At 40.9% G+C, this 14,012-nt stretch overlaps 1 protein-coding gene across 1 annotated transcript; it reads left to right on the top strand.

The window, feature by feature from the left end:
- Positions 1 to 4,212: 4,212 nt before the first annotated feature.
- Positions 4,213 to 12,113, top strand: RAB35 (RAB35, member RAS oncogene family). Its single transcript, XM_089489596.1, has 6 exons — positions 4,213 to 4,264; positions 8,062 to 8,112; positions 8,436 to 8,559; positions 9,038 to 9,162; positions 11,262 to 11,386; positions 11,985 to 12,113. Exons 1-6 carry the CDS (start codon positions 4,213 to 4,215, stop codon positions 12,111 to 12,113), a joined length of 606 nt encoding a protein of 201 aa, XP_089345722.1.
- Positions 12,114 to 14,012: the final 1,899 nt, after the last annotated feature.

Here is a 14,012-nt window from a genome sequence, read left to right as displayed (position 1 = left end):
ACAAGCTGCTTATTGTCTGCAATAAAAAAAATCTACCAACAACTTAATGACTTTGATACCTATATGATTCATTTAAGAGAAAAATTAACCATGTGCTTCTCTCGTAAACAATGTGAAGTGATGTTAGTTAAATTATACTATTCTTGCATTGATAAAATACTGCAAAACTGTGTAACCACCATTAAAATTAGGGATGCATCGAAACCAAAAATTCAGGATTCGCTCACATACTCATTGAGGTACTAATCATTCACAGATACTCATTCATTCCCTCAATCACGCATTCATACATCCTCCCTCACTGCCTTACCTGAACTGCAGATCTCTCACTTGCAGACTTCTGCAGGGGACCTGCTGCTTCCCTCTGTGTTGCTCGCACTCTGAGCTTCTCTTGGCCCGCCCAAGGGAAGCAGGGACGGAGCAGGGTCATGTGATGTGATGTACATTCACGTGACTCCACCGGGTTCCTGCTTCCCCTGGGCAGAACAAGAAACGTTCCTTTTTTGGCAGTGGCATGTACGGTGGGCCATGTAGTTAATTTCTAACGCAAGCCTGCAAGGAGGTGATGCTCGGGGAGCATGCTGAAATCACTTTATATTTAACATGTACAGCCTTAGAAAGGAAACTCTTTGTTGTATGTGTTCTAATTCGCACATTATTGCCATTATTCTAGATATATAGCTCATTACGCAATTATATTTCTCCTGTGTTAGTCTATGCCCAACGTTTATCAACTAGTGTTTGCAAAACTCATGCAACACCTCTTATGGTCATTGAGAATTATTGACCTTACCCAGTTGCATGATTTAGGTAAAAAACAAACAGTCTCTGTCCATCTGAAAACTTCAGCCTATGTATATCTGAATGTTTTCATTATAACCTGCCTTTGCATGCGTACAGTTGTTAAATCTTGATAGTGTGTCCAGCGGTTTAATATTCAGTCAATGTAGCTTATTGGCAGTTTTTGAACTTGTCAGGGTCTATTCAGTTTTGGAGTTGGACCCACCAGGTACATATGACAGACTTATTTTATATTGTGCTTCAAACCCCTGCGTTGAAAGCAACTTGGAGTCCACTGGATGTCTGATATTCAGAGATGGTAGCTTCTCCGATTTCACTTTCCATTATGAAGGAGCAAAATCATCTGATCAGTATTTTTGACAGTAATATTGGGCTGGGAAGGAGAAGAAATTGTTTTGGGCAGATAAGAACCCATCAGCACATCTTTGCTGTTGTAATAAATCAAATAATAGGTCCTTGGTCTGATAGATGTTTGAATCTTCTCACTGTAATTAACCTCTACCACTTCTGCTGGGATATTGTCCCACTTACTCTATCCACCACCTCAGTTAAAAATAAGTACTTTAAACACAGGCGATCACCATCAAGTACTTCACATTGGATAATGTTCCGTTTTTTTAGGCGTCACAAAATGATACATCCATAGAGATGAATATAAAACAGAACGCCAAGATCGTTGCCCCCAATAGGAGCTCTTGGAATTTTTTTCCAGTAATATTCTCTTTTATGTTAGGGTTATTCTTACATCCCAACGGTCAATACCAGCACTCAGATGTTCTCTCTCGTCTCAAAAGCAATTAACAGAGGTTTTGCAGTCTTAAATGGACACTTGTATCATGTATATCTCAACTATATTTCATTATGCGATTTCCTTTGACTATTGTGGGCAATCCAAATGTAAAAAGGGGTCAGCAAAATATAATGTCTCGGCACATGTACAAAAGTTAAATGGAATGCAGAAGAACCAATACAGCAGCAGCATGGAAATAGCAATAAAAAACCTCTCTGCTCCCGGCTGTTTAAACTTTCATTACAGACATGTACCTGCTTTAAGGTCATACCGGTAACACAACAGCTCCTGTGTTTACGGACGTGCAGTTCACGAGAACGAAAGCTTAACCGCATGACGCCGGCACGTCCGTTTGTCCTTTAAAGGTTTCATGTTTCGGGTATGCCTGTGTGTCACCATCTTGGGCCTGGAATTAAGTTGCCTCTCAAAGTGATGCTGTTCCTTCCTTGGGGGAGTGATGCCTGGCAATGCATGTCGATGGTGTGACTTTATGGTTATAAAAGTAACACTAATACGGTGCTTTAAAACAATATTAGCCGCTGATAATTGGGTTCATTTTCGCTAGACACACCCATGGCAGCCCTGTTGGGTCTAAACATCGATTAAATAGAACCTGTCCTGCTAAGTGAAGCAAGAAATTAAAAAACAAAGTCATTGACATCTTTCAGTCTGGAAAGGGTTACGAAGTCATTTCTATAAACCTTTGTTTTATTATACTTACAGAGAAGCAGGAAATATAATTTAACATTGAGTCATGTAAATAAATACATATGGGGGCTGATCTGAGTGGAGAAGGCTTCACATTTATACGGGTCTATCGATAGCAAGACATGGAGCGCATATGATGATACATGTTCCAGAACGCCTTGTCTAATTGACTGCTCACATTCCTATCTTGGTAGAAAATGCTGGCTTTTCTTTGAAATTAAAGATGGAACAGAGCGCTCCATGACAGGAAAATCATACCAACAAACTCAGTGGTGGTAGTGTCATGGTGTGGGGCTGCTTTGCTGCTTCAGGACCTGGACGATTCGCCATAACTGATGGAACCATGAATTCTGCCCTCTACCAGAAAATCCTGGAGGAGAATGTCCGGTGATCGGTTCCTGACCTAAAGCCCAAGCTCAGTTGGGTTATGCAGCTGGACAATGATCCGAACACGAGCAAGTAAACCTCTGTATGGCTCAAAATAAACTAAATGAAGGTTTTGGAGTAGTCTAGTCAAAGTCCTCAATTGAAACCATGGACTATTCTGCTGAGAAGACCAGGCAAAAACTCCTCCGCAGCCACGTAAAAGACTCATTGGCAGTTATCGCATAAGTTTGATTGCAATACCTTTTTCTCATGGGTGTTATAGGTTTTGATGAATCTTTACCATCAATTAATGAAATGTTCATTTAGAAGCTCCATTTTGTGTTTACTTACATTGTTTTATATTAAAATGAGTTGGATGGTCTGAATTATTAAAATGTGACAAATCAGCAAAAATAGAAGAAATCGTGAAAGGGGCAAATACTTTTTCACAGCACCGCAAAAAATCTACACAATATAGGTCTTCAAAACGTTTCAACTGCCCCAAAACAGGCAATTACTTTTCTAACGGTGACACGGCTCTATACGCTACTTACGTAATTATATATTCAACTTTTTCAGTAATACATGTTTACACGTAGATGGATCCAGTTTTTTATTGGGGTCACAAAATAAATAATTGTGGTCTTCTCGCCAAGAGCAAAGGGGGCTCTAGGCCGCTGCCTTAGCTGCAGGTTCCGGGATAATTTGCACCTACAATATTCTACGACCAATTTAATGCTTTATCTATGGTGACCACATCGGCCATGTTTTCCACTACACGTCATTCTTATGTATGGGATTTGCATAACTAATTGGTTCCCTTCTATAAGTCTATACATCCCACATACTGCAGGGCAGCATTTTATCTGTGCTGGTCAGCAATATGTAGAAATGATGTGTCCTGGAAAACATGGCCGATGCGGTCACCATACTCATCCTTTCGTTACATCGCAGCAAGATTGTACGCAGATTTGAGAAACCTATATATTACCTATACAGGTATAGGGGGCCCTGCTCACGCTCTAGATGAACTCTTTAACACTTTAAACCAAGGCCATCAGGGAAAGCCAAGGTGTTTTTGGTCCCCACACTGTGCTATTTGAATTAATGTATCCAAACCCCATTTTACATGTTATCAATCACTCAATACTGAGCTAAAGAAGACTAAGGGGACCAATGATTCAAAGTAGCCTTTATTTATCCCTCTGACAATGACAGAGTCGGTGAGTACATTATGTCCTCGCGGTTCGTTCCACGTATGTTAAGGTAGTTTGCGGATATTCCGCTAACCGACCAAACTCCATTCAATCGCATTCCCCGCCCTCTGCCGGTGGGGTGACACAAGATGGCGGATCTCGCGGCGCGCGCAATCTCCATGGAGGCATCGGAGCACGCGCACAGGTGGGGCTGCCAGGGGCGGGGTGCGCGCATGCCTGCTACGCTCGGTCTTGGTTGTCACTTCCGGCTGTTTGTCTGGGAAGCGGATTCGTTCGGAGCGGAGCGCGCGGACCCCGGGACCCGGCCCACCAGCTGCACAGGCCTCCGCCATGGCCCGGGACTATGACCATCTCTTCAAGCTGCTTATCATCGGAGACAGCGGTGAGAGCGGGTGCTGAGGGTTGGCTCTGCTTGGGCCTGAATGGTAGAGACCAATGGGTCAGTACCGGAAAGGAACACACTGGGAGTGGGCTGCAGAGCCTCGGGAGTGCCAGTGGCCGGTTTCCTGTCATGTCAGCCGCCCTGTAACCTGTAATAAATCCCGGCCGGTCTAATGTCCAGGCCTAGCTTGTGATAGTCACTGATCATCACATTTATTGCCGGTGATAAAGGTATACAGCGGCTCACCAAGTGAAAGCTCGCCCCGGTTATACTGCCGAATACCTCATTTGCTCTAATAGTTTCCTCTTCTCTAGTGTAATGAGATCTGATCCCAAGAGCTTGCACTCTAATTGCTGCTACTAACAGGAATTAAAACATTTTTTAAATTATAAAATTCACCTTGAACTAACAAGCAGTTGCTGATGACTGTCCCCATCCACTATAACACTGTTACAATCAGCCGAATGCTGCATTACAAGAGCTTTAAAACTGACAATGGCCAAAATGGAGTGTAACATAAAGGTACAAAAAGAGGGGGGTTTGACTGTAAGTTCTGCCCCCCATCAGATAAAGGCATTTATTGGCATCTCATAGTTTTTTTTTTAGTGTTTTCTCTTGAAATGGCTTTTGATAAAATGGGAATATTGTAACAAATGAGATGAACTTTATTTACAGAGAGACAATGTTTTTAGGATTTCGGCTTTTAGTTAATAGTCTAGTGTTATTGTCACAACTGTGTTTGGCTTCGTTGTGTTGGTGTCACTTTAGTTAGAGCGCCGGGTGACTCCATAACACTAATGCGATAGGGGAGAGTGAAAGTAACCCACGTTATTGCATAACCCTGCCCTTGTGAGCTCACAATCTATTGTAAATGTAATAAATATCAAATATTCAAAAGGTGTGTAACCTTCCATACTGGCATCCCAGTAATCGTACAGTGATTGAAAGCAAAGCTACCTTAACTATATTAACTAAATTCTTACCCTTTTGTTTAAGGGACCCTCCAGTGCCCCATGTAGCCTCCTGAGCAATGGATGCGCATTAAAATACTCTGTAGGTACCTTAAAATACATTCATTAAATCAAAATGAATTGGTTTTACTAGAAGCTGCAGCATATCGCCTCCCCTGTGGTCTGGCAATTGACTCCATTGTTTGGCTGCTGCTTCCCGCACACTTGCATGGTGGACATTAAAGCCCCCAGAAACGTCCAAACACGTCTCTAGTACGGCAGATAACTGAGAGGGGGGGTCATTACAGGAAGGGGTCTGCAGAATCCCCCCATGCATCTGGAATGGGGACACTGCAGGCATTTAAAGGGGCCACACAGTTATGCTATGCATCAAACCCCATATGATGGCTGAAATGTCCCTTTAAGTTATTGTTCCTGTGCTGCAAGTGAGAAGGATGGATATAAGAGCAGGATTAGAAAACTGACCAATGTGATTAGTTCTGCCCCTTTTTGCCAGATATTTCCATTTTCATAAGGTAAAATAGCTCATTACTTGGAAACAATAGCGCTCTGATTACATTGTTCTTCATTCATACCAGCTGTACCCAAACAGTGATGGCTATAAACTTGCTTATAAAAGAAGAACTTTGGGCGTTACATTGTGTAGTTTTGAAAGGCCTGGTTTTGACCTCTTATTTAAAGCTATGTTTCTCTGTGTTTGCCTGTCTCTTAGGGCCACGGGAAAGATGCAGTGCTTGCCTCTTTAGTCGTGGTCACCGTTTAGTAATATGTGTTTGTTGAGATTGTAGGCTCTGGTTGGCACCCTCTGAAGACATGATTATTCATTCGCTTCCTGGGGTTCTTCCCTGTCCATATTGTGATCGCTGGAACATGGTCCAGTAGGCGTGGAGTTGAGCAGATTAACGAGCCAAACCCTTACTCTATCCACCCACAGCAGAGTTAATGTATTGTCAAGAGATATCATTATAGCAAATGTAATCAGGAAAGCAGCTATTAAGGAGAACAGCGCCAGTAGAAAATGTGCCCATTGGAATTGACCTGTTGTGATGCATGTTGGGCATATTTTCCATTGTATATGGTTATGGCTGCCTTCCTTCTTGTGGTCGGCCAGGTTTGGCACTAGATTTCCTAAGGCATGGTGTATATTAAAGCTTGGACTGCCACCATTACCAAGAAGAATTCTTCAATGGGTTAAATTGGAGGTTCTATCAGAGTCTGCTTTCATTGTTTCCAGCAGATTGTCCATTCTGTGGCATGGAGGGTCTCCTTTATACTTGAGGGAAAGAACTGCTTGAGATGGCTGTTATTATTTATTGTTTTATATAGCGCCATCAAATTCCGTAGCGCTGTACAATGGGTAGACAGGACAAAACAAGTAGTATATAACATAACAATTTGACTTACAGAAGCAAAAGGTGTTCTTTATTGTCGATGATGCTATAATAGCCTTCTGCTCCCCAACACCCATAAGCACTTTATTGTGAATTGGATGACTAGGGGTCCCCTTTATCTGGGTACCAAGAAAAAACCCCCCCACATTATCCAGGGTTCATTATAGGTTTTCCATAAGTGACTCTGGTCAAATGAACAGACAATCCTTTTCTCGCAATTCCCTCCCTTCATCCTTGTTCTTCTTGGTAAAGCGTTTCCCAGTGAATCACTTAGCAGTACTGTTTGGCTCCATTTCTTCAGGCTTGATGGTCCCATTATAGTTTCCTTCTCCTGGCATGTTGTATGATCGCCCCCGGCGTCTGTGCGCAGGCAATGCCGTTGTACATGTCTGTGGTGGGCATGCCTGTGTTCATCCATGTCAAGTGGGCAAAAGGGTTTTATGTAGTGATATTTAGAGCACCCGCGTGTCTTTTCCCTCCTCTGTGTTGCGCTGCTCTGTTCATCTCCGTGGTTCAGCAGTTTTGTTATTTTAAGGTTTCATTCTTGGAGTGAGCGATGCTTGTAGCTCTTATTGTGCCCTTTGTGTTTCAATATGGAGCCCTTCATTCTGGGCTGATTTAATGTTCCGTCTTACTAGCAATTATAAAATGATTATTCCCCTTTGCAAATACATAACGTATTAACATGTAGAGTTGACTTGACTATTGACTATTGTTCGTTGTGCTTGTTGGGTGCCGGTGCTGTTCCAAATAGGTGTGCTGACAGGTGGCGAGGGAATTACGGGATTTAATCCCTACTCGAAGCAGGTCGTTCTATGCGCTCCAGCTTTTTGCCTAAAGTCAGTAGTTTGTAAGCGTATCACAAGCTTCTAGGAGCAAAACGTGGAGCTGATATCAGGGAATATTTAGCGATGGTGACTTTAGGGCAACCGTGCGTTACGCCAATCTTGTGATGTCACCTCGAACAAACGGGCGCATGGTTGAGGCCCCAAACCATGCGTTATATGCCTGTTTGTGTGAATATGTGTGTGTATTAAATTGTGCACTGCATCCTTTATTTTAAAATACAAAAGTGAAAACCTGCGCTCTAAAAAGCCGAAACTGCTCCGACACAGTTACCTTACTGATGGCTTCCACCTTTTGGAATTCTGTAGTATCTGCAAAGTGTTTTGTGTCCTAAAGTCCCACTCCAGTCTCATCAACTTCCCTTGCAAAGCCCGAACCAATCATCAACTGAACAATATAGGTTCAATATATAATACAAGGATTTTGAAACCAAATTAAGATAATTTGCTATATATATATATATATATATATATATATTACATTTTATGTTGTATATATTGCTTTATTTCAAGGACCTAAAGGAGGTAATTTACTATCAATGTGTAAATCAACACATAAGCTTGATCAGTTGTTCTCTCTTCCCTTGCAGGTGTTGGAAAAAGTAGTTTACTTCTAAGATTTGCTGACAACACATTTTCAGGTATGTTCACTCTGCTGTGTACCCCCATCATTTAGTATATGGATAAATGTGCCCCCCCCCCCAAAAAAAAAGAATTCTATGCTTTACAGAAACAAATACTGACTTAAGAATCTGAAGACTTGTGGACACTTACAGTAGTTACAATATAGATATGACTTCTCTATTAATATAAATGTCTTGCTGACTCAAGGGTATTTCATTACAACGGCAATATTACCTGCATCGTTTTGAAGGACACACGAGAAGAGGTTTCCGTCAACAACCAGATGCACTCTTTTTGATTGTCTACCCACCCGACTTTATCATCTATTTTCATTTCCTAGGCAGCTACATCACAACCATTGGAGTTGACTTTAAAATCCGGACAGTCGAAATCAATGGGGAGAAAGTGAAGCTCCAGATTTGGGACACTGCGGGTCAAGAGCGATTTCGAACCATCACCTCCACGTATGTGTCAGCTGCTAGGAAAGCTTGTAAAGGAAGTCAAATGTCCGGGTATTGTGTGTGTGTTTGGAACCTTTCTAGACTGAACAATGTCAGAGCGACAAGAGAAAGCCTCCTAGCGATGTCATGTAGGAAGTGATATCATTAAACGAAGCCTCAAGCAGGACGTGGCTTCAAAGGTGGCCAACGCATTAAAATGTCCATGCTGCAGTACATTGTAACCAGTTCTGTCAGTGGGTGCATCTAGCATTGTTTGCCAGATCACTTTTTACTTTCAGCCTCAGCGCCTGGTTAACCTTCCCCTTTGCTGCCTGCTTGTACTTGGATGCTTCTCTTATTTCAGCCCATCCTTAACTGTGTCCCTATTCCTGTACATTTTGTGATATTATAGGGTCTATGTCTTGCCACCAACATTGATAAATAGATCTCTGTCGATATGTTTCCTGCGGTCTTCTTGACTGACCACCTCTGTTTCTTGCAGATATTACAGAGGAACACACGGCGTTATTGTTGTTTATGACGTGACCAGTGCGGAATCTTTTGTGAACGTCAAAAGATGGTTACATGAAATAAATCAAAATTGTGACGATGTATGTCGGATATTAGGTGAGTTTGGAGACTTTCTTACTAAGAAATAATTAAACCCCTTGGCTGCTAAGCCATTTCCCACCCTGGTGCTAAGCTGGTTTTTGGCATTTTGGTGCATCTCACGTTTAAAGGCGTTTATAAGTAAATTTCTTGGGAATAAACTATACAAACCATATATTGTTTTTTTTCAGCACACCCAGCAGATTATATGTGTATGTCTCAGGTTTGCAAAATATAGCCAAAAATGGGAAAAAAGTTTAATTTTTCACTTCCAACTCAATAAAAACTAGTTTGTAATTTTATTTTTCTAAACTCTAATATCAAAAGCTGTGCTGCTAAATATTTGTAGTAGGTAACCGGTCTAAAATAAACAGACATTGAGAACAGTAGACTGTGTTTTTCTAATATTTTATTGCTAAAAGTTAAATTTATTAGACTATCACAAAAGACATCTTTAAATGTAATGCATGGCTGCCGTCAATTAAAATGTTAAAATATGCCAACAAAGCTATATATTTTTAGAAACTACACCCCCAGCCGCAGCAAATGAGGTCTTATTTGTATTTGTATCACAAATCTGACGTGCACAACAAATAAATGAATATCACACTTATAAAAATAAAATAAAAAATGTAATTAAAAGCGCCAAGTTCATTTATGTCTTGCGCACTCCAGTCTTGTGCTACTAATACATGCAGCCCCTCATTTGATCCGCCAAGGGGTGTAGTTTCTGAAAATGTATACTTTATGTACAATAATTTAACTTTCCAGCTGTCTAGAGCTGTCTAATTGCAGGCACTACCCCTAAATGTTTTAAGACAATTTTTGACAAGATTCTCCAATCTGCCATATCTGAAGTTAAAGTGGTCTAGACATCTGGGAAGTTAAATTAGGGTACATAAAGTACACATTTCACGAAACTACACCCCTTGGAGCTTCAAATGAGGGGCTACATGTATTTCTAGGACAAAAGTTGAGTGCACAAATAATGATGGAATTTGTCGCTTTGGCTAGAAAATGTTTTTTCTAACCATAGCGACATGTTCATTTGTGTCTTGCACACTCCAGGTTTGTACTAAAAACACATGCAGCCCCTCATTTGATGCGCCAAGGGGTGTAGTTTTTGCGCCATAATTTAACTTGTTACGTGAGCAGTAATGCCACGTCAAGGCTTCAACCCTAATTACTCGCCATTCACTCGCAGAAGCACACACCATACTTTCCATAGATTCACTCACAGAAGCACACACCATACTTTCCATACATTCACTTACAGACGCACACACCATGCTTTCCCCTTACAATCCCAAAGAAATGATGGTAAAGGGAGAGAAAAAAAATCACTTTTACAGCAAAAATAAGTTTTGCAGTAAAAATGCAAGGAGCTCCAGGCATGAGATGGTTACTCACGTACCACACGGGCTAAATGGCTGATTTTAATAATATTTGCAGATTTCAAAAATTGCCTCCCTCTACCATTGGCTAAATTTAACCCCATGATCAAAGGGATCATGGGGTTAAAATTTAGTATCGGCCATTTTTTAAAAGGGAATGTGACTTTTCATAGCTATATGATCACTGTGGCTATCACAGTGATTATTTAGCTAGAATACTTAAACTTTTTTTTTTAAAGTTAAACTAGTTTATGTTTAGATAATTTTATTTGGGGGTCTCTAGGCAATTTTGATCTTTATTTATCTGCCTTTAGAGACCCCCAAATCATTTTTTTTACTTTTTTTGTAAATTTTTTTTTTTTACTTAATATTTTTTTATTCTTTTTTCACAAGAGATACAGGCATCTAAGCAGCATGCCCCCATACCGCTTTAACTGACAATTGTCAGTTATTAATAAAGTTGCGTGGTGACGTCATCGTGTCATTGCGCGTGCCGGATCGGGTGGCCCCGGTGATGCCCTTCAGTGTGAGGGGCAGATCGCCGGGGTAGGTGGTGATGGGGGTCCACAGACCTCCATAAAGGTAGGAGAGTGCTAGTGACGGCATGGTGCTGTCGTTAGCACCTGACTGGGACTGCTAGCGACGGCACCATGCCGTCAGCAGTCAAGGGGTTAAATGAAGTAATGGCGTCTTCAACATTTCTAATTTTTTCTTTTCTTTTAGTGGGTAACAAGAATGATGACCCTGACCGGAAAGTGGTGGAGACAGAAGATGCTTTCAAATTTGCCGGGCAGATGGATATTCAGCTGTTCGAGACTAGCGCCAAAGAAAACATCAATGTTGAAGAGGTGCGAATCTTCACGGTTACATTTTTAACACAAATGTAATCTATTGTTAACCTAGTTAAATTGCCTTTCATACTGTTACACATGGATTACTGATGCCTTCACCAAGGCATTTTATTGCCCATTGAAAACGGTCATTATTAAGATGCTGTTTTGCTCTTCGCATATCTTTTTGTACAAAAGCGGAGAATGACTCTTGTCCTCTCTTCTCTCTCATAGTCTCATATGCTCATTTGTCTACCTCCTCTTGATGAGGTTTTCTGAACAGGAGTTCAAATCGCGTAAACATTATTTTTACGCATTGTAGCCTCAGAGCATGAAAAAGTAGCCCCCATTAATTTTTTTGCCCTGTGTGTGATGAGTTTATTATTCACTTTCACTGGAACCATTGGTAGATTCTGAACTTCTAGGCAGGAAAATGCACTTTATTCAAGCAACCGTTCTCTAAACCTAAGTTTAGCTTGGGGCTAGTGGGTAATACTGATGCTCACAATGGAGACAGAGATTTAATGTATGCAATTCATTTTAATGCTTATTTCAAGCAAGATTAAAACTAGGACTAGACTTTGATGTTGTTTGTGTTCTTTTGTATATTTCTTAGATGTTTAACTGCATTACTGAGCTAGTCTTGAAAGCAAAGAAAGAGAACTTGGCAAAGCAGCAGCAGCAACAACAGAACGACGTGGTCAAATTAACCAAAAACAGTAAAAGGAAGAAGCGGTGCTGCTAGGGGGCTGGCACGCCGCAGAGAGCCTGCTCTCGGTCCGAACATTCGCTCCTGGGATAAAGAGTACCTGTGCCACGGGCAGTGCCCAGCTTTTCAGGGGTTGGGGCATTTTGTCAATCTTGTGCTGTTTATTTAAAAAAAAAAAAAATACTCCAGGTTTTCTATCGAGAGGCGCGGGCACCTTTTCACTGCTGTGCCAAGAAGGTGTCGTGGATTCTTGTCGTCCCCCTTGTCACTCCTGTCCAGAGCGTCTGCTAGGAAAGGACAATTGCAGTGCCTACCTTATGGACTGATTAACAAGAGTCTGTACATACTGTATATTGCGTTAACCAGCCTCGCTTCCCCCCCTATCGCTTCGGGCTTCTTCTCGCCAATCTGTCGTCAATATGAACTGATCAACATTTTTAAAGATTTAGTACAGATGGCGTCTTAACCTTAGCTTGAGCCTGGTTTCTATCCCTCTGTTAGGGTGAGAATGACCAGGCCTCGCTGTTAATTTGCTTTTCTGCTGTTTAGTTTTTGTCCGTATTTAAATTCATGCTTAAGTGACCATTACATTGTCCAGGGCAGCATATAAAACTACAAGGATATTTTTGTTTTTAATGAAAGGTTGGGCAGATACCGATCTGTTACCAGCTACTTGCTTTGATCTGACTGAGAAAAAAAAAAGAAACAAAATCATTGTAAATTTAGAGGAAAACCATTATGAAAATAATCTGCCAAATTTTTTGTACCATCTTGTTCATAAATAGGAACAAACTAATAAAATGTGAACTATGGGTCCTGAATTGAAAATGTTGTTTTCCTGAGTAATTGTACACATCCTGTATTAAAGTTTACCCCTGTAGTGTAGCTATTGTTGTAAAGTTGTCTTGAATAATGCATAGTAAGTTACATTTCATCATACGTGGAGAAATCTGGCCTACGTGCGGGAAAAGCGTATGGGAGTTGGCCCTTCATAATACAGTAAGTAATGTTAATGAGATGAATGGCTTAATCACAAGTCACAGTAATACCGGCCCCCAGGGGCATGTTTATAAACACCATATTTAGCAAATATAAAGCCACATGTCTAAGTGAAAGATGTATAAATGTCACTTCATGAGAATGATGAAAGCAGTGAATGTGGAGAAAAGGTAAGAAAAGAAAAAACCCAAAACGTCATAGAAATATTTTATTCCAGAGGCTTTACATTAAAAAAGAGAATTTGTACTAAAATATGACATTCTCTGCATATATTATAAAACCAAACTGTAGGCAATATTCCTTTATAAAAAAATCTGATTTGTTTTTTCTATATACATCGAGCAGTTCTCAGTGTGTGAGCTATAAGGAACGGGGTGTGACGGTTCCTCTGTGCTGTGCTCTGTCTGGAAGACCAGAGGTAGGGAGTCTGTTCCTTGCAAGGAAAGAAACTTTTCTACAACTGCAAATCCTGCAGCCATTAACTAGAGCGAGTAATGAAACAAACCGTGGAGTGAAATGGGGTGCTCTAAAAGTGCAAAAACATGTTTGATGGTTAAAGACTGCTTAATGCTTTCTTCTAATGCAAAATAAATGTTCGAGGACGGAACGTGTCACGACAATGTTTTGATTATCCCTCTGATATGATTTAACCCGTGTGTTGAACACAAGATAAGATACCGCTAGGATTTCCCCCACAGTGTTGTGAAGCATGAACACTTTTCTGTAAACTGCCTTATCCAGAGGCCCGTTTTCTCCTGGCCTTTAGAGTTACAGCTAAACCATGACCTCCCCTACAAATGGCTTTGTGTAGTGATGATGATGATGATGCTCCAGTTGGCATCAGTCTTTACTGGTGCGCGTCCCTGTTGAAGATAATTTCTTTAGTATTCAGCTGTCTTTCAACACTCGTCATTGTTTTCATTATATAATTTCTAA

Source organism: Sceloporus occidentalis, unplaced genomic scaffold, assembly GCF_023333645.1.
Source record: "Sceloporus occidentalis isolate IW3139 unplaced genomic scaffold, rSceOcc1.0.p SCAF_40, whole genome shotgun sequence".
Classification (NCBI taxonomy): domain Eukaryota; kingdom Metazoa; phylum Chordata; class Lepidosauria; order Squamata; family Phrynosomatidae; genus Sceloporus; species Sceloporus occidentalis.
The sequence above is the reverse complement of the archived record's forward strand: the minus strand, read 5'-3'. Positions and strand labels throughout refer to the sequence as shown.